Source organism: Phaethon aethereus (genome assembly GCF_964289735.1).
Source record: "Phaethon aethereus genome assembly, chromosome: 4".
NCBI classification, from domain to species: Eukaryota; Metazoa; Chordata; class Aves; order Phaethontiformes; family Phaethontidae; genus Phaethon; species Phaethon aethereus.
In genome coordinates this window covers 59,055,135-59,075,585 of record NC_138578.1, presented here as the reverse complement: position 1 = coordinate 59,075,585, position 20,451 = coordinate 59,055,135, and the positions used below count along the sequence as shown (strand labels likewise).

Below are 20,451 nucleotides of genomic sequence, written 5' to 3'. Positions count from 1 at the left end.
TCTCTTTTTCACTTTTCTCTTCCTACTCTTCACAAACTTGATTCGTTTCTGTGACTTTGAGAGTGCTGCTGACTGAAATAAGGCAAACAACTGAATCGTTATTCTCCCTGAACAGCCATGGCAGCAGCGGTGATGATGAGTAACTGTTTCCTTCAGTAGCAGCACCAGCTTAGGAGCACTCAAAGCAGTCAGGTACAACAGCATCAGGATGACAAGTTTCCAAAACACAATTCTGGCACTCTGTAAAGAGGATTTGCATTTTTTACTTTTAGATAAACTAACTTGCTTTTGACTATGTGAAAATACCCGCTATGCAGGTCAGCTCAGATTACTAAGCTGACTCGCAATACTCTGCAGAACTAACCTGTCATTACTTACCCCTCCACCTTTTCACCTTCCTGATGAAATTATTTTTGCCCGCAGTTTCATTTTTGAGCACGAAATTGATAAAGATGATGAAAAGCAGTGGGAGAACTCTCGACAAAGCCTCTAAAAATGCTAGCAATTAATATTTTCCTCATTTCTAAAATTTTGAGCCTAGTTTTAAAATTAATTTTATGGGGATGTTGCATGACGCCACGCTTTTAACCAAAGTGTTGACAGGCGTTAAATCAGATAGTATACAGAAACTTAAACTCCTAACAGCCCACATACAGACTGAAGTCTGAGTGACTCTGAAGAGCCTCAAGACAGCGTGAATTAGGGCACAGCTCCACAGCACAATTTCTCAGGAGGCAGAGCCAGTGTAAGAAAGTACCTGAAGACATCTCTCAAACCACCTTCACTGCTAGATAAAGCGTAGTGGAGAACTCCACCCTCATAGATGTATATGGGTATCAGAAACCAATTTTAGCATTAGAAATGGAGTGGCACACCGAGCTGCAACTCTAGGATGAGTATGCTTTCATCTACATCACAAATCCAACTCAGATCAGAATGCTCCAATACGTAAACTAAGAACAGTAGGCAAAGATGTCAAAATGAAACTAAGTTAAATGGCAACCTTTTTACTTTGTAATCTGACTGAAGGTGTTTTAACCTTTAAAGGGAAAGAAAGGCTAGGACTGAAAGAGCGTAACTTTGGAAAATGTTACATGCCACCCCCGCTTTCCCAGCAAGGTTTAGAAACATAGCCTTGGTTTAACTTGGTTTGCACTCCCCATTCAAAGAGTTGGGGTTTTTTTACAACTTACTGGGTTTTCTACAGACCTACTTCGAGTTGTACTGTGTATATATTCTACAAAGATACAGGTTTTTGCACTTGGTGAACCCTCCCATTTCCTACAGCAAAATTCTCATGATTTCACAGCAGTCTAGGCTACTAGCTCCAACTGGAACAAAGCTGAAATCTTATTTCCAGATTTTCCAATTTCCCTTAGGCTTAGAGTTATGCCTACTTTCATATTCTACATATATTTTCTAAGAAAAAATGTCACTAACAGCTCACAAATGCAATTCCTAGACCTTCATTTACTGACTTCACACAAGCAAAAATAGTACTTCTTTTCTTGCCACTGGAATTTTACTGGCGATAGCAGAAGTGGGAGCTTTAGAGAAAAAGATGGATTAGAAGTTTTTCAGAAATAGTGACACACGCCAACTACATTTACAAAGGATGACTGAATAAAGTATTTAAATAAACATGTATTTCCAGCAAAAAGCTTTAAAGTTGCCTTGCATTTCTTTGTTTTGCTTTCTAAATGAGTGAATGTTAACTTTGCAGCAATTCAGTGCTAAGAAAGAACCACCTGTGGAAAAAAAAAACCATATAGAGTAACCTTTTCCACCTCCCCCTAGAATGCTGAATTATGTTTCTACCATCAGAAGTATTGAGTTTACCTTATTTTGTTCTTATTATTGCAACAGCTTAAGAATTAAACTCCCCCCCATTTATTCTACAATACATTGCACCATTGCATGAACAAAGGGATAAAATTTCTGAACAGCTCCTCTTCACTGTTTCGGGTAAACAAAGTTTTTAAAGAAAAATTATATCCTTTCTGATTGACTAGGACATCAGGACTAAAGCCCACTGAAAGGCACTGCAGTCAGAGAGAGTTAAGTGACCAAGTATCAGGTTTTACTCTTAAATCACAAGAAAATAACAATTTTTATATTCCTCAAAGTTTAATTTCAAGTAATTCCCTACTAAACTGCGAATATGGTTTGATTAAATTTCAATAATGAATTTATTATGGAGTACCATTACTGCATTTTGGATAATCAAGTATATGTATTTTTTTTCAAATAGTAACATAAGAACACCACAGTTCAAATGCAAAATTATATTAAAATAACAGGATTTACCCTACTTTGACTACTTTGTCTGAAAATAGAGTAAAAATATTAAGAGGAAATATCCAATAGCACTTTCCTTTCATTAAATTGGTAACACAAGTCAATCAGTTTATCTTTTTCAAGGAACAACTTATTTTAACAAACTTCTTTTCACATCCACATTATGGCATCATCATAAGGCTATAACTGCAAATTTTCTTTATATTAAGCACTTCCTAAGTTCAATTCTACTTTCACTGCTCGCATTTTACTTCAACATTTGTACCATCATGATCCTAAGCAGCCAAAATAAACTGGAAGAAAAAATTATGTAAGAAAAATACTACAGAACACATTAACTAAGGAACTTAGTGATAGGCTTTTGAGATTTTTAGCTACTTTTGTGGGTTGGGTTTTTTTTAATTTTTGCTTTACCCTTTCTGTAATAGCATATCACATAAGCACTTTTCATCAAGACAATCAAGGAAAGCAGGTATCATTTTTAGTTGTTAAAAACCCACCACTTTAACTTAAAAAAATTAGTAATATTTTCAAATACCATGTATAGCCCTCTACCAGTCCGTGGGTTAAGAGAGTATTAAAAAGGTTTGGGGCTTTATTTTAGATGTTTATCTCCTTTACTGCTGCTATATGAAATAAGTTTTATCATAAGCAGCAAAATTAACGATGGCTGGTTTCCAACAGGTCTGCTCCCCATCACTCTGCTCCGAGAGGGCTGCCAACTCACTCCCTTCTTGCATCCCTCACTCTCATCCTCCTGCACTACCTGCCCACTCCCCTCTGGCTGCCCTGCTTGGAGAACTGGGGAGGGGGCAGCACATCCCCTACAACATTTGAAACACCCGTGAGGGAATTACTTGAATTTATTCCAGCTAGCACACGGGCTGCTGCCTTTTGAAACCTTTAACAGTGCTGGTCCATCTTCCTTTGTATGAACAGAATTCAGATGTCTCTGTTCTGCTCAGCACCAATTAGACAAATCTTCCATCTCTGATCCTTTGCCCAACCACCAGCAAATTTTGAACTAATGTAACTTCAGGGAAGATCAGTAGCAACAAAATTAGACCTGCTGATCAGATAGAAACCTTATTTCATTAGAAAAGCAAGCTAAAAACATTTGTCCAGACAAAGCACTATCATATATACAAAGTAAACGGAAAAACACAAATACATTTTCTTTCCATTTTTGAGAGACTAATTCCTGGGCACTTGAAACTACGGTAGTAAGATTTTCATAAGAAGTACAAGTTTGAAGTTGGTCTTTTGATGGTCTTTTGTGTTAGATGCAGTGAGAAAATAGTTTAAAGATCAGTAAGTTACATAATAGTAAAAAAAACTATTGGAAATCTGGAGATCTCAAGCTATTCCCTGATGGTCTATCAGGTTATTTCCATAGAAAGCCATAAGACAGACAGAGACTTGCAGAGGAAAGGGAATTCTTTAATGACTGCAAGCAAATATTAATTTTAATAAACATGAACATATCTTTTTTTTCAAGCATGTACATTTTTCAGGTGCTGTAGCCAGCAAAGAAGGGGGTGAGAGAAGACTCCAGAAACAGTTTATTTCTTCAAACTCCTTTTAAAAAACGTTCTTTCTCCTCTTCTTTCATCTTTAATGCCCGTATCACTTCAAAAATTTGTTTGGAAATAGAAAAGACATACGTCTCTGATGCTTATGAATGTATTTTGCCAGTACAAAACTGGCAAAACTTTTCAACAGTTTGGAAAGTTTTGATAAATCTCCTGGAGATAGACATCATAATTTCTACTATGTGGTATTAAAATACAACACTAAAAACATAATATAAGGCCTAAAATTGCTAATGACTACACTGAAGAGTGTTTCAGCAAAAAGTGACAGGCTCTATTAGTGGAAGACAATACAGTACCATTGAACAACTAGAAAGAAATGGGAACTCACTTGAGAATAACTAAGACATTAAAAAGGCTGACCAATCTTCACAGTAAATTTGAATGGATTCCCCCCCACACACCATGGCTGCAAAACCGATTCTAACACCGCAGCGCTGACATCTCCATCAGACAAGTATGTATCGTGTCTCACATAAATAAAACGTATGTTTGGGATATCCCATGCTATCTAGCTACTACAAAGTTTTCAACCTCCATTTCTAAGCAGGAACATAACTTTGTGCCAATTTTATCTTTACCTTTACCAGTACTTCATCACGCTTGAGACATCTTTGCAACAGCCAAATTCTGATGTCAGCACAGCAGTGGGAATACAGTTCATTAGTTTACTGCAGCTGCAGAGCCAGCAAACACACATTGCTTTGAGTGACACCAATAATAAGCATGTGTTTTAGATTTCTAGGTAACAATAGCGATTAAGAAGATACTGCAGTTTGGAAAAAAAAATCATATAAGAAGAATGTTTAACACAGGTTGGGGACTAGACAAAAGTTTTGTTTCTTTAACTACCAAAATGGTTATAATATATACTGTGAATGAATGATCTGCTAATTATTTTGCATGCTGTTTTTCTTTTTGGTAGCAAAAGATACATATAGGCATTAAGGAGCCAAAATAATATGAATTGATTCAGGTAGACAAGGAAGAAAAGTAACCTCAGATGATGTTTGATTTCCCTTCGTATCAATCATCTCCGTATTACTGTCTGCAAACCAAGGGATAATTTTTCTTTCACTTCATAGCGCTGTTGTGAGATTAACACTTCGTTTATGAGTCTTTGAGCACAGCTAAGGCTCCTGCGGTTTTGCAAACTTATGCATACAAACCCCTCATAAGAATGCAGTGATGTCAAGGATTTTGTATCCAAACTTAATTTAAAATATCTGAATATACAACAAGTCTCCCACATTATACCATAAAAATACATACTGACAGGCACACCTACCTAAAGCAAGTGATTTATATGATTAAAGCATGTCACTTACACTAAAGACATCATCAGCTCTGCCACAAACTTCCAGTACGACCCTAAGAAATACTTAAGCCTCAACAATTCTTTAAGTTTCAATTTCAGTGAATGCTCTTTCTTCAGCAGAGGGAGGCAAACCCAGAAATTCCTAATTTACTATCTGCCATTCATTATTTTGTATGCTTTTATCACAACAACTCTTTCCCAAGGGAAACAATCCCATACTTCTCAAACTTCTAGTCAGTCTCCTCAATCCTAATTTTAATATGGTATTTGGTAAGTGATTACATACCTTTCTTTAAAAAACCAACCAAACAAAAAAACCCCACCCCCAAAAAACCACAACACAAACACCACCCCACCCCAAAAAAAACCCAAAAACCAAACAACCAAAAACTTTAAGCTATTACTTTGTTCAGTCCACACAAAGGACTTGCTCTGGAGTTGATAATCAAGGTTGTTTTGTAGAGGAGTGTATTGCCCAAAGGCCCCCTTTCTTACTTACTGAAGCTGGAAGACTGTAACTGAAGGAAAATATTGCAGGAAAAGAATATTCTATGCCATGTTTTAAAACAGTTAAGCCTGAAGACTTGCATGCTAGTCTCCCACCTATTACAAAGTTTCTATACGATACCTGTTAAACAGCCTATAACAAAGTTTTCACAGAAAATACTTGTAATTTTCTGCATTCTGAAGCAGAGATGATGAGGCCTGGTTTATAGAAGTGCTAGGCACTCAGAAATGTAACTGAAATCAAAGGAACTTGTGGTCTGAACATGTAAAGTGCAAAAGAATGCACAGTCACTTCAGAAGTTACATTTTAGAAATGCCAAATCAGGCATACGAAGCCAGCTCGTCTTTCTTGTGTTTGGGTTTGTTCGGATTTTTTTTCCTTTCAGTAGCTCTTCAGTTCCCCATCTTTTAAACTGTGATTAACATCATGCCCTCACCCCATAATTAATAATTCTTCGAGGCTTATAATAGAATAAATGAGAGCATAAGGACTTCTGAACTAGTCTGTCCATTTTGGTGGTCAACCATCAGAAGCTATCATTCCTAATTCACCAGCCTCTATCCCCCCCCGCCGCTTTAAATTGGGGCTTCCTCTCATTCACAATGTATTTATCTTCTTGTTGCCAGGAAACCATTAGAATAATATTGTCCACGTGAAATTGCCATTAATTACTGATGCACTTGTAACAAAAGAAAATTATCAGATATAAAACCAAAGGGTCTCATCATCAATCAATTTGAAGTTAAGTAACATCTAGATGAACTGGGTGAGCCTATATGCTCTATTTCTCTAAGGATTGATTAAATTGGGACATTTACAAAGCAAACAGCTAATATTCCATTGGAAAAAAAAAATCAGAACAAGATTTCTTCTCCTCTGAATAGTGGCCTGTCCTAGTTAATGAAAAACTTGATTGTTACAGGAGTCAAACTAATTAAAAAGATTAAACTATGAGCAAAATCAAATTAGAAATTTGGCTGTAAGCTTAGGTGGCCAGCAATAGCTCAAGAACATTGCAAACTGCAGTCTACAGTTAAATACAATTAATGGAAGTTTTAAAATTGTTGGAATAATTAACTGCGGACCATTTCTGTAAGCTGGCAATATGACCTCCACAAAACTACTTAAAATTCTGAAATATAAGCATGTAACTTAGTCAGATGCTAAGCCATGAAAGTACCCATGTCATGTAAGTCTTGCCAACAAATAGTATTTATTAACTAATACAATCCAACATACTTAATATGTATACCTTTTCCCCTCAAACATACCAAATTCTCATGTATTACACAACGGCAAGTAAATTTTCTACTCCCAGATCTAATTTGTATTTTTTAGTTTTGTTCAAAATAACTACCTTAAGCATAGTCAGGTAGCACAAGTCAGATCAAAGATCCATCTAACTACTCAGTCTCAGAGAGTGGCCATTAACTTATACAGAAATATCAGGGTGAGCAAAGAACAGCTTCCCCACCCCCCCCCCACCTATTTCCATCCTACTGCAAAACATTTAAGTAGCAGAAAAGCAACCTTCCCCAATTTTAACATTATGTAACAGATCCCTAAAACACACCCGCGCATAATATGATGAATTATTACATTAACTATTTCTAATGACATGAGGATAATCTTCCAGAGGTAAAGACACAACAGGCCCAACTACAAAGATACCAACATCTACTAACCAGAGGAACATGCAGAAAGACAATGAGAAGAAGGAGCAGGAGTGTTTGTTTCACTCTGGCACAAATACATATCAGATAACTAAGAGATGCCATGGGACAAGATAAGGAAGACTTCAAGGCACACAAGGAGCGCTAACTTCCTCAGCTGATCGCAAACTAGGCCTTCGGGTGGGGTGACAGAGGCAGAATGGGGGAGACAGTGGAAGGGTACCTGTGGAAATCAAGAGAAACCTTCACAGCAAATACCTTGCCAGACTGTCACCATGAAAAAAGCAAAACAAGGCTACTGGACTGATTGAAAAACAAAAGGAAAATTACTCCCCCAAACAAAAAACAAACAACAAAAAAAACCCAAAACCCAGAATACTTACCCTAGCTATGATAAAGAAGAACTACATCGCCCTCAATAAATTCTAACCTATAAACCTCTTAATTTCACAAAAACAGGTTTTCACACTGCCTTAAACCTCTGTTAAAAATCTCTATGCTGAAGCTAATTTATCACTCCTTTTCCTTTGGAATGTTTCAGAAACTTCCTTTTTTTTGGGGGGGGGGGTACTTTTGTATCTTCAGTGTCTAATTAAATGTGCTTTTTACAGATTTTATGAATTAGTGTTGCTTACACTGATATCTATAGGTAAAAGAAAAACCTGCACTTTTTTCTACAGACTTGTCATACACTTTACCAGACTGTATAGTTGTTGGTGCAAAGCTGTATCTGAACTCGTTATCGTACATTATTTCTTTTACTTAAAAAATCTAGCAGGCAAGATGTGAGACGGGGACTTTTGCATTGTTTCTATAAAACTATCTCAAAAGATAACATTTGCAAACTTCCACATTCAAACTGACTCTGAAGTTCCTTCAACACTCTAAGGCAGGACTGCCACAGAAAGAAGTTGCCTTTTTCCCCTATGCCCGTACAAGTATTTGTGAGGTCTCACAATAAATCAGGCAAGAAAACGATTCAGGTTAAAATTAACACACATTTGGGGTTTTTTATTTTCCTCTAAGTTTTAACTCAGATCTGTTCACCCAACTGTTTTGGCATGTGGCAAAACAAAATGCTTGTAGAGAACAAGGGACAAGCAGCAGAGCAAGCCACTTCTTTCAGCGGCAGTTCTGGCTTTGCTTACAAAGCCTGTTTAAGTCAGTCTCTATGCATTTTGGATTGACGGGGCTATTTTTAGTATATCTGACAAGTACTCTACTATTAATCTTATTCATAACGATTACCAGGTTTTATACAAATGTGACCATTTCTCTTGTGAACAAAGAAAGTTCTATCTGAGATTTAATAGTATACTGACAACAATATGTAAGTCTGGAGTTTGACATGGCAGTAAAATAGAGTCAATTTTGAGAAAATTTCAATAGTTGTAGAGAAGCTTTGCAGCAAAGCAGATGCTGAGTTTCTAAAACTTCAACCTTCAACTGTCTTACAGGAAGAAATATAATATTGCTAGAACAATTTTCTCAACTTGTATTTAGTTGCTGGCTTGATTTTGGAACTGAAAGTGGACCACTTGGGTGCCTTAGAATTGTTTGTTGTTTTACACTTTTATCACTTGGTTAAATAAAAGTTATCACCTCTCCCCACAAGCTTCACTAAATTGACAAGCATCTGACTTACAGTCCTGAAACCAATCACTATATAACTTGAACAGATGCGCTGTGAAGAAGAACGTTAGCCTAAAGAAAAATCATTTTTATTGTCAAAGTACGGTAAGCCTCAATTCTCTGCTACATGCTAGCTGCCTAGTTTGGTTAAACTTAATTGGGTCTATTAAATGGACACTTGTCCCCAGCCATAGCACACCACAGTTAAAAATCACTTCTTCAATAGCTGGAATTATACATCACATACTGTCTCATGCTGTCCCACTCACTCTAAGGCAGCACCAATCCATCAATGTAACCTAACACACCAGAAACCACCTTTGACTCCATTAAGCACCTGAATCGGTGTCTCCTTCATCATACATATGCAATCCAGAGGCTTTGCCTTTCTGCATGACTCAGGAGGTACATGTTGATTTTAAAATTCTCAATACTTCCATTTTCAGGACACTGCCAATGTTATCATACAGATATATCAAAACACTGTAAAAGAATCTGGCCTACATTTTATTACCCACAACCCCAAGCAGAAGGAGGGAAAGGATAGAAAAACATTCTTTTTGAAAGTCCTTGGCACAAAAGCTGCTGCTCAGGCACTCTGGGACAGGTGCCCAGAATGTCTCAAGTTCCAATAATAAGAAAAGCCTTCATTAACAAGAAGAGGTCTGGGCACAAAAATACAGATGTGGTATCAGAAAAGTTACTAATAAGGACACAAATTTGTAGCCAATTAAGTTGACCATGACTTCAATAAGATAAAAGAACAAAAATTTGCAGGAACTGACCCAAAGCCTGGTGGCCAAAACACCAAGTTACACACGCGTCTTCTGTAAGAGTCACACAGAGCATCTTTAGCTCACGTGTGGCCAAGAAAGCGGCAAAAACCCTACCGTTTCAAGGACTGATTCATGCATGAATTTGTACATTCTGCTAAAGCTGGCTTTTATCATTAAGTTATATTTAAAGTTGTGGAAAGTTATCTTTTAACTGAAAATAACTTTTTCAAGCATTTCCATCCCAAGCGCTGTATGATCATAATATTCCACATACCAAAATTGATTTGTTCTTACAAATCAAGTTGATACAAAGAAGCATGGATTTCATAAACAAATATTATAAAAGTCTATACAAAACAATAAAGAAAAAATACTTGCTGGTTTAAGTTCTAAAATGTACAGTATTTCCAGTTTTCTTGATGCTTCAGTAAAGCAAATATCTGCCCAAAGAAATTCCTCAAACTCAGATGAAGCAGTACCAGTAAGAGAAGAAAAATCTTCCTCTGTTGTTTCAGTGATGGTAGGTCCAATAGCAAAGTATTTGTTCCCATTTAAAGTTAGTCTACAGTTTTGAGGTCATCTGAATTCCTTAACCGTAGTTCATTTAAAAAATTACCAAAAAAAAAATCTGTTCTTGGCCTGAAAATTATGGCCAACACACACATGAATTAAGCAAAACATGTATGCATGGCTTTGAAATTCTATTTTTCTTATTGTCTAGGAATGGTTGAAAGCCTACATTCCCTTCACGTTTATAGGTAAGAGATTTTTCTATGTACTAACTGACTAGTCAAGACCGTGATTTCTATTTTTTCAATCTTTGTGGGGTCACTGCTGTGACGGGAAAAACAGATCATCAAACGAGACAATAGTTCTGATCTCTAAAAAATTACTACTACATCTCCACCCTGGGCATAGGACCAAATACCAGGTTATGACAACTTTCTAGTCCAAAGACCATGGCGTTAACGAACGAACTGTGCCAGTATCTGATCAATACTCAACTTTATTCTCTATTTTCAGCATAGAGTTAAGAAATAATACTACTGTATCACCACCGTATTTCATGTTTCCAGTGGAAAAAGGGATTAAAAAGAAATTTTACAAAAGATATAAGCCTTCACAGTCCCACAGGATGCTGTCAAGCAAGCTGAGATGATGCGTTTGTAACAGTCCCTTTTGCTTATGAGAATTTAGCAACTTTGCCAAGCATCAATTACACTGAACAGAAAAGAAACAATATGTATTCTATCAAATGGCAAAATCTGAGGCAAGTTTTACATATGGAACAATTTCAAGATTCCATCTACAAACCAGAAATTCATCATTGCTGTTTGTGAACCGTGCTATCTTTTCAGTCAAGAAAACTCTTAACTAGATGTACTTGTTTCCCCCACTCAGCTACACTTGCTCAAAGTGCTGGAACCCACAAAACCTTCTAGCTTAGTGAGAAAAATTTTCGGTAACATATCCTGCAATTATTACTTATGATTCCACTTCAGACCTCTCCCCAAAACTGTGGGTGTATTTCACGTACGAATTAGCTGTTTATCCACTCTGGCTTTGAGAGAACTCGCAAGCATACAGTCACAAATTAGAAAAACGACTCCTCCTCTTTTAAGGAAAAGCAAGGAAGCGGTGCTCCCATAAAGATCTGCAGGCAAGGAGGAGACATTTCAACTATGACAAGGAAACTGTTCTCTGGTAGTCCTCCTTTCCCATGCTGAAACGTTTACCCTAAGAAAAAGTTGCAGGGAAGGGGATGGTGGTCAGGATCGCTCACCTTTAACCGTTTAACCACCTCATCGTTGGTAATTTTATCCGTAATCTCCTTCACTCCAGGAGGATAGTAGATGATTTTACCGTCGGCAGCAGGTTTTGGTTGGGCAGCAGGGAAGTCCATCCTGGTGCTGCTGGTTATAAACTTTCCTTCTCCACAGTCCTCTACCGGCCTCTATCGGTCAGAAAACAAAAGTTCAGCAGAATGGAAACGACTTTCTAACCCTCTTTTTCCATTTCTCACCCTCAATTCGCAGAAGGCCCTGCTTACCCCACCGCCGGCTGCGCCCCCCGCCGCTGCCCCCGCCGCATCCCCCCGCCCCGGGCGGCGCTGGGGCGAGGGCCGGCCCGCCGCCGCGCCCCACAACTCCGGCCCCTCCATTTCCCTCCGGCGCCTCCTTTCATTGCGGGGCTGCTCCAGCCCAACACTGTTAGTCCGGAGCCGACGGTTTTTACAATGAGATTTCGGGCTCGATCGAAGGATGCCCCGGGGCCGAGGGCTCGTTACGGCCCGGGGGAGGGGCCGGGGGGTGCAATTCCCGGCCCCGGGGAGGGCTTTGGAGCCGGCACACCGGCCCCGCAGCCGGGAGACGAGGCCTAAACAGTTAGGCCTCAAAACTATCGGGAGCCAGAGAAACCAACAGGAGAGGGGGAGGGCGGGGGGGAGGGAGGCGGCGGCGAGCACAAACAAAACACCCCCGCCAGCCCCCCCGCCCGGCGCCGAGCCCCCCGCCCGCCCCCCCCCCCGCGGCGGGAGCCCCCCCGGGGAGGGGGCCAGGCCACTCTCCACTTTCCATTTGTTCCCGCAACTTCACGTCCCCTCAGCCCCTCGCCCGGCAGCCCCTCCTCGCCCCGCCGCCCCACACCCGGCCGGGCCCACAAAGAGCCCCCCCCGCCGGCTCCGCGCACACATCCCCGCGGGCGACGGGGAGGGGGGGGAGCGGGGACGGAGGGAAGCGGGACCCGGAGCCGCCTTTACCTCATGCAGCTCCGGAAGGTGCAGCATTGAGTAGCCTCCGTGCCGGGTGGTCCTCGCCGCTCCGCCGCCTCCCCCGCCGGCCGCTGCCCTGGCTGCTCCCGCCGCCTCCCTGCTCCGCGGTGCGGCGGCGGCTCCTGCTCGGGGAGGGGTGGGGGGAGGGGGAGGCTGCTCGGTGGCGGCAGCGGCGGCGGCGGCGGCTGGGGAGAGGGGGAGGCTCCGGCGGAGCGTGCGCCGCGGGGACACAGTGCCGCTCTCCGTCCGGCCGGGGAAGAACAGCCCGGGAGGAGGCTCCGCGCCGCCCCCCTCCCCCTGCCCGCCCGCCCTCGGGCCTGGGGCCGGGCCCGCAGCACCGCCCCGCCAGGATCCCCCCCAGCCCCGGGGCAGGGGCGAGGCCGGCCAGTAAGTCTTGTACCCCGGCGAGCTCCCGCGCAGGGCGGCGGCAGCGGCGGGCAGTACCGGGCGTGACCGCCGCAGCGCTGCCTCCCGCTTGGCGCCAAAAGCCCCGGAGCGGCCGGGCCGCGGCCTGAGGGCCGCTCTCCCGCCGGGCCCCGACTCCGCGGGGCTCTTCTCCGGGGCGGCAGCGGCTGGTTCCGAGGGCTAGGCCTGGGCGGCGTGGGGCCGGCTGCCGGGAAGGGGACCGGCGGCCTCCCGACTGCAGGGTGGTAGCGCCGTGTGCGGGAGGGGGAGAGACATGTTGGTGCTTCCCCTGGGAGCCGGGCCGCTCATGGCTGCGCGGTCTCGTTTGGCTGGTCCCTCGGGCAGCTGGTGACGGTGGTGAGGCCTGGTCGGCGTGATAAATAAAAAAATGGGGGGAAACGGTGTGTGGTGTGTCACGGAGAGTGCCGTGGCAGGTAGGAGTAAATAGCCCTGCCTCAGGCAGAGGGGGGGAAGAGCAGCATCCACACATGGACGTCCAAATTTTGCTTCCTTGTAGGCAGATGAGTTTCTCTCTCAAACGTTAATTTATTTACAAATCTTCAGGAGAAACTCTGCCAGCCAACTCAGGAATCCTTCCATGCGAAATGTCTTTGTAATTTAATGTTCGTTAATATTTCCAAGAGATGGGGTATGTCTGGAAAGTCAGTAGCAAAGTGGGATGTATCTGTCTGTTTTGAATCAGTGTTATGTGCCCTGCATGTCTGAAGTATAGGTGACTAGAAGGTGTTTTCCAGATGCCTGCCCTGTTCATAGAAGGTGTGTGACAACTGAAAGATGACTTTTAACTGATCAAGACTAATTTGGAGTCTTCAGCTGACTATTCTTGGTTACCCAAACCAGCTAAAAGTATAATTTCTCTCAGTTTTGAAAATCTCCAGTGAATTCTCTGTGGAGGAAATTCCGGGCAGACAGCTGGGACTAGTCTGCGTGGAGGGACGGGTTTCTCTGCAGTGGCTGCGCCTGTGATGGGGACCTTGCTGGGCACAGCAGAGGGGCTGGTGTGGCCTGCCGGTCGCGCGAGAAGAGGGGATGGGAAAGTAAGGAAGATTATGGTGAAGTATGCCAAATTCCAGATTTACAAGGTGTGGGAGGAAAGCGTACGATGACTGAGGAGCTCTTAAGTACTTTTGGTGTAACAGCATGTGGGTAGGAAATCTCTCTCCTACACCTGTGTTCCTTGTTTCCTTGCAGTGTTGTCCTAGGGGAGTTAAAGCCTTGAATGTACATAGCCTCTATGAAATGAGCTCAGAAGGATTACAGTGAAAATGGCTGAGTCTCGCAAGGAACACTTAGACACCAATTTGGAAATCTAGAAGGGTACCGCCAGACAAGGTGTTAAAATCTGACTCTGAGTCCAGGCTTGGATAAAATGATTCTCTCCAGGCTTAAGGATCGATGGATTGGGGCACTCACAATGGGCAGGTGACTATAAGAGTAGGACACACGTCTCAGTTTTAACAAGATTGTACTGATTTAATAAACAAATAAAGCCAACACCAAGCATTTAATCTTTTTCCTAATCCAAACTTCAGTGGCTGTTTAGACTTGCCTCAGAGCTGAAGTACTCAGACTAGCTATCAGCTCTTATTTGTTGTCAATAAAATAGTATGTACTCTCAGAACTATTATACTTTAACAAACTGGGTTTTTTTTTTATCCTTACGTTTGTCACATTAGGTACTTTGCTTCCTAAATCAAATTAGTAATACAAGCAATTAACTTGATGTAGATTCCTTATTTTTAGTACACTTGTGTTAAAGAAATTAGAAATCAGAAACAAATCCTAGAAAGTTATTCTGTAACTAAGAAGAGAAAGTATGTATCAAAACCTATATAAACTGTCTTCAATTTAAATAGAAAAAGAGAGAATGTAAGTTAGTAAAAACGCCAGAAATAAATTTGAAGTGACCTTTGCTGAGGTTTTTTTAATGACTAAAGCATAAAACTAGGAAGATGTTAGGCAGGCTTCTCTTTGGGCAGAATTGAAATATTGTGGGTGTCATATTCTAGAAATTTCACCTAAGTCTCTGAACTTCCTTTTTTTTAATGTTTATTTTCAAGTACTGTTTTCTTGTTACTGAAAAGTGGTATTTTAGGTATATCATTAATGTGACCTACAATGTCATAACATTTTCTTGTAATCTTGTGGTTACAAGTTTTTCACAAAGTGACACCATCTTTACCTAGATATTTTTATACAACAGATCGTGAAGTAGCAATAGGAATGAAAAGGTAGAGAGCTATGCTCCCACAACTTGTTTTTAGTCTAAGTTAAGGATGAACACAGTGCAGAGCCTCTAGTATGCACTTCTAGTTGCTTATTTTCCACTAAATAGTGAGATAAACTCTTGCATTCTAAGGCATATGTATACTGTAACTAACGTGTAGGTAGATGTGGCAGTTCAAAGATTTCACTTTAAAGTGCCAGACAAAGTTTGCTCATTTAATTAACATTTTATTTCATCTTGAGCAAGTTGTTTGTGAAGCCCTACACTGGAGCACTCTTGGTTGTGGACCGCAATCTCTGTCTTCTTACAGAGTTCAGCTAAAGAGTGAAGTTAGCAATTACTGTGGAGTAATGTTTGAAGATTCAAACATAGAAATATAACGTAACATAGAAAGTCCTGAAATATATCAGTAGAAAGCTGTGTGTCTAGTTTTCTGTTTTCATAGGTTATGATGAGACAGTGGTATGAAAATTTTGACCACCCCTCCGCATCGATGTTGTTGGAGTCCTTAGCGGTTAAATGCAGGTGCAGTTTCTACTGGTAGACTGTTCCATTCCTGGTATAATTTGCTGTCTGACTGTAGGTTCTGGTATCAACACAACCTTGCTGACATACCCTAGGCCCACAGCAGGAGTATTTTGCCAGCATACTTGTGTAAAACTGTCAGAGTGCTCTTAGGATAGCCATTTAGATGCTGTTAGTCAGATATACGGTGTTTTGAATGAGTCTTAGACAAATCATGATCAGCAAAGTGTTTGAGAGAGGAGTAGGTGCAATTCTGTAATCATGGGATGATTAGGCAATGGTCCATCTCTTCTCAGAAGAGAAGCAGCAGGATTTGTACTTCTGCGCCATTTGAAATTCTAAAGGGCTAAAACAAAGCGTGTGGTTCTGATATCACACCCAATTAAGGGAGGTATGAATGAACACTTAACTGCCAATTAGCTTGAATTATATGCATGGCATTTTCAGAATGTGCAAACATAAAAGCTTCAGATAATCTGACCTGTGCTGCTCTTAATCTGAATAGTCCTGAAATCTGCTCACAGATACGATTACAGCTGCTGGTGTCTGGTTTGTTGCCTTTGCTTGTTTGACCTTCACCCTTCTAATTTCAGCAAGCAGCTGAGATCTGACTTGGACTCTGCTTCTTGTACAGCTGTAGCCAGGTCCACATGATCCCTTGGGTTTTAATGGGTGCCTCTGTCTAATAATAAGACCCAGTCCTTTAGTACTTACCCAGATTTTATTGAGTCCCTACCTGGACAAATTTATGTTGGAATTTATTTAGTTTTACTCCCATTATTTTCACTGGAATGTATTTACTCCAATCCATTTGTTTGTTTGTTTGTTTACTAATGTATTTTAGACTACCATTGCAAGTGTAATTTATAAGCAGACTGAAATAAAGGGTGCTGGGCACTCTTGTGGGGTGCTGCTTTCTCCTTATCGTGTCAGGAGAGGTTAGAGGAAAGTACCAAGAAAAGAAGAATGTGGTGTTTTTACTGGCAGGGGAAATAATGCAGTACAATGTTTTCAGAACAAAACAGCTTTCAGGTGAAACAGAAGAGAGTATGGAGTGATTACTTTAAGTACAGAAAATCCCTTAATTCATGTTGATTAAATTAAGCTATGCGCACATCTTTCCAGGAACAGCTTAACGGTTGTCCTCAGGTTTTTGTTAGTACAGTAAACATGGATAGTAATAATGTTCAAGAACTAAGTAGTTGTATCAAGACACAACAGCGTGTCATGAACTGCAGAATAAGTTGTATCTGTCAGTCAGCTGGGCAGACAAGTAAGAAATCCTATCTGGTGGGTTAGGAAAGCACTTGTCTTCCTAATAATAGCTATGCTCTTGAAAGCTCCTGCTTTGCAGAACCAGGTGGTAGTGTGGTCCTTCACTGTTAAATTTTGTAAGTCACAGTCAAATCGGTCAAGAGGAGGGGAAAAAAAAACTTAATTACTTGTTTTCAACGCTACAATTTAGGCAGTTTTTCATATCTAGCAGGTTGCCTTCTGGCAGGTTGCTTCCTAATCATGAATGCTGCTTTCCCCCCCCGCCCCCCGCCATATGAAAGCAGATTTATTTTTTCAATGATACACATTTTTTCCTGCAATACACCAGTTCCTCTGAACTCAGTAAAAATGAAACACTGGAAAATAATTTTTTGTTGTCAGTTTTGCACAGAAGCTTTCTCTCCTAGCTTTTTGACTTTGGTATTAGTCCTTGTTTCTGGTTGTCTTTCCTCTTTGTCCGTCTGTTAATACTCTCACACATGCAGTTGGACACAGCTCCTCCAGTTAAAATTACAGCCTCTGAGTTTGCTGCACTGGATCTTCAGAGATATCCCTGAGGTTTCTAATTAAACTTTGCAGTGTAACTTATCTTTGATAACAGCACCTAAACGTTTTAACTACCTATTTTTATAAAAGAATTGATGTTTTTTACATCTGCTGTAAATTGAGAACAGTGGTTACACTCACCTGAGTCAAAGGTGGGTTTCTTCACAATGGGGGTTGCCATAACAAAGGAGGTCCAAAAGGTATCCCATTCCAGAGGGTATTTGCAGTGAAATTAGTCTCATCTAAGAACAGACCAAGAAGTGTATTTTGTCCTGAAGACAGGGATTTATGTGCATCTCCCATGATCTACACTGACAAAGCAAATCCATAAAAGGGTGGAGGAGGACTTGTGTGTATTATTTCATGAAGACAATCACCTGGAGACACAAAGGGCTTCCTTGGAAAAGAGAGGTAGAGTCCTACGTCTCTCAGACTTTTCATGGAGTACCACCAGTTCTGAATAAAGTGAAGGACCAAATACTGTATGGATGATGTACTCCTTTGAAACTGATCTCTTGCCATAATCTGTCTAAATGTTATTTTGCTGTGCTTTTGGTAAGGAGGACTTTCTCCTGTGCTGTCTGAAAATGTCCTTATTCTGAGTTGTGCTTGGAGATAGGGCAGTTATACTTGCCACTGGACTTTTGTGGTATCAAGGCATGTTCAGAAATGACGAGGATTGTCATTGTCAATATATTTAAGCCAGTGTAAAAAAGGGTATACTTGCAAATACACTTGTGGTTTACAAAATACTGGATTGACAGAACAATTGCGCTTGTTTCCTTTGCTTGCAAGTGAAGTAAAATCAATTTATTGGCACCTGTATATTGGTGATTTCATAGGAGAATTTTTAGAAGCCTCCTTGATCCATTGCTAGTTTTGAGCATTCAGAAGCTGAAGTAACAGCAGCCTACTGTGTGCCATCTATCCACCTCCTTTCTAGCTGCTCTCTATTATGATGACTTGTCACCATTCACTCCATAATTACATTCTCAAGGTTATTTCCATCTCTGCTCCTGATGTGTCCACAGCACATACATTTACACCTATTCATTTCTGACAACCAAGTCTGCTTTTCTCCAATAATGTATTTAATATGAGCATTTATCATCTTTTCTGCCCAGGAGATATGCAAGGGTCTTTGCTTGCACCACATCTCAAAAGCTTCAATTTTCTTCCTGTCACTATCAATAATTTCTCAGAATTCACATTCATAAGTTGCTACAGCAAAAAATTAAGCGTTTCACCAGTCAAATCTTTCTCCTTTTTGAGGTGAAATGTTTTTTTCAGGCTTTTATAAGGGAACCCAAGGATGGATCAACTATTCTTCAAATCTTTCCAGTTTCTATTGGACACGTTCTGATTGGATAAATTTGATCCCAGGTAACTGAATTTATGAACAGTCTCTGTAGCTAGACCATTAAGCATGAAGTTAGCTTATATTCAATTTTTATTAATTAACTAAAGTTATTTTATTTATGGCACATTGAAGAATAGCCTGTATTTTTCATTAGCCTTTTATTGGTTAATACTTGCTGCACAGCAGAAGCGGTTGTGACAAAGGGCATTATGTCATCAGCCAAAGGTCACTTAAAAGGAGTCCATTTCAAATCCAGCTTTTCCATTCTGTAAAGTCCTTCCTGGATTTTTTTTAATCTCTGGCCAGGCTGCAAGGAAATCTGCAGTTACCTGCAGTTGTAATAGTAGCATATGGCTCTTTGTGTTTGCTTGGTATTTTTTTCAAATAGCAAGGCAGGTTTGGGGAATGTCTGAGCATATGGGACTGCTTAGAGGAAATACCACCGAGGAAATTGGGAAAGTTTGGCAGTATATTTAGCCCATGGTGGCTGCCTGCTGGAGGGAAGACAGTATGAGCAGAGTCTCCCCCCTGCTCCATTAGGTGAGAACTGTCCTATGTTCTGTTAAAAAATGAGATGCGTGGTACTAACAAATTCTGATCAAGAGGCTCCTTCATGAAAAGCATCAATTGTATTTGTGATGCTGCTGTTCCTAATTCTTTCCCAGATAATGTCTGCTGCTCATGGTAAAGAAAAGAACGATATGGAACTTTACAAATGAATATGAATTTGGAATTTACCATTATGGTCAAAGAAGGATGCTTGATGAATGGATGTGCAGTCTCAGAGCTCTACTGTAATGATGGGGTCATTTCACAATGATGGATAGGTATGTGGTGTACTATTCAGAGGCTTAAAAAGGGGTTGCATTTATCAAACTCGGGGAAGCATCAAAGTGTTTGGGTATGACTCTGTGAGCAATAGAATCATTACAATTTGCCTTTGAACAAAGTCAGGAAATATATTGATCATGTAGGTTTATGCTGCTAGGAAAGCAACTAATGATGATTCAATCAATGTGTTTTGTGAACAGCTCAAGGGTATAATCGTTAAAACGTTACACCACTACACCATTTCAGATACGAAAGTTGGAATTTCAGACCCGTGTAAAGAACAATTTGCATCTGAATTTCCAAAATAAAATTAATTCTCTGAATTGTGCAGCTCTAGTCACTTCACCGTTATGATTCTACTTCAGTACAGGCACTGAATGTTTGCATACATGCAGGTCATCAGCCAGCATGACAGAGGAGCACACTGACAACATAGTGATCCATCAGCAGGGAACACCGAGTGTCTGCGGAAGAAGATTTTCCTAAATTCAGGGTATGTGGCAGCAGAGAAGGTAACTAAGGTTATTTGAGCCAGTACTTGAGTGGGTATTTAACAAAGTGGACAATGAATTGCTCTCTAAAGGGACAACAGAATATCGGGTATTGAGTATACAAAGCCAGAAGTAGGCTAGACAAGGCAAAAGCAAATATAGAAATGAGAAAAGCATGGTCTTGACAAACATGAATGCTTAGC

At 40.8% G+C, this 20,451-nt stretch overlaps 1 protein-coding gene across 1 annotated transcript in view; it reads right to left on the bottom strand.

Annotated features, from left to right (window-relative positions):
- PDS5A (PDS5 cohesin associated factor A) overlaps nucleotides 1–12,582 on the bottom strand; it is a gene marked incomplete at both ends in the record, with an annotated part of 84,332 nt that extends 71,750 nt beyond the window's left edge. The window contains 2 exons of the mRNA XM_081999542.1: nucleotides 11,581–11,751; nucleotides 12,556–12,582. Of these exons, the coding sequence (XP_081855668.1) occupies nucleotides 11,581–11,751; nucleotides 12,556–12,582 (198 nt within the window). The remainder of the gene's footprint in view (nucleotides 1–11,580; nucleotides 11,752–12,555) is intronic.
- Between the last annotated feature and the right edge of the window lie 7,869 nt (nucleotides 12,583–20,451).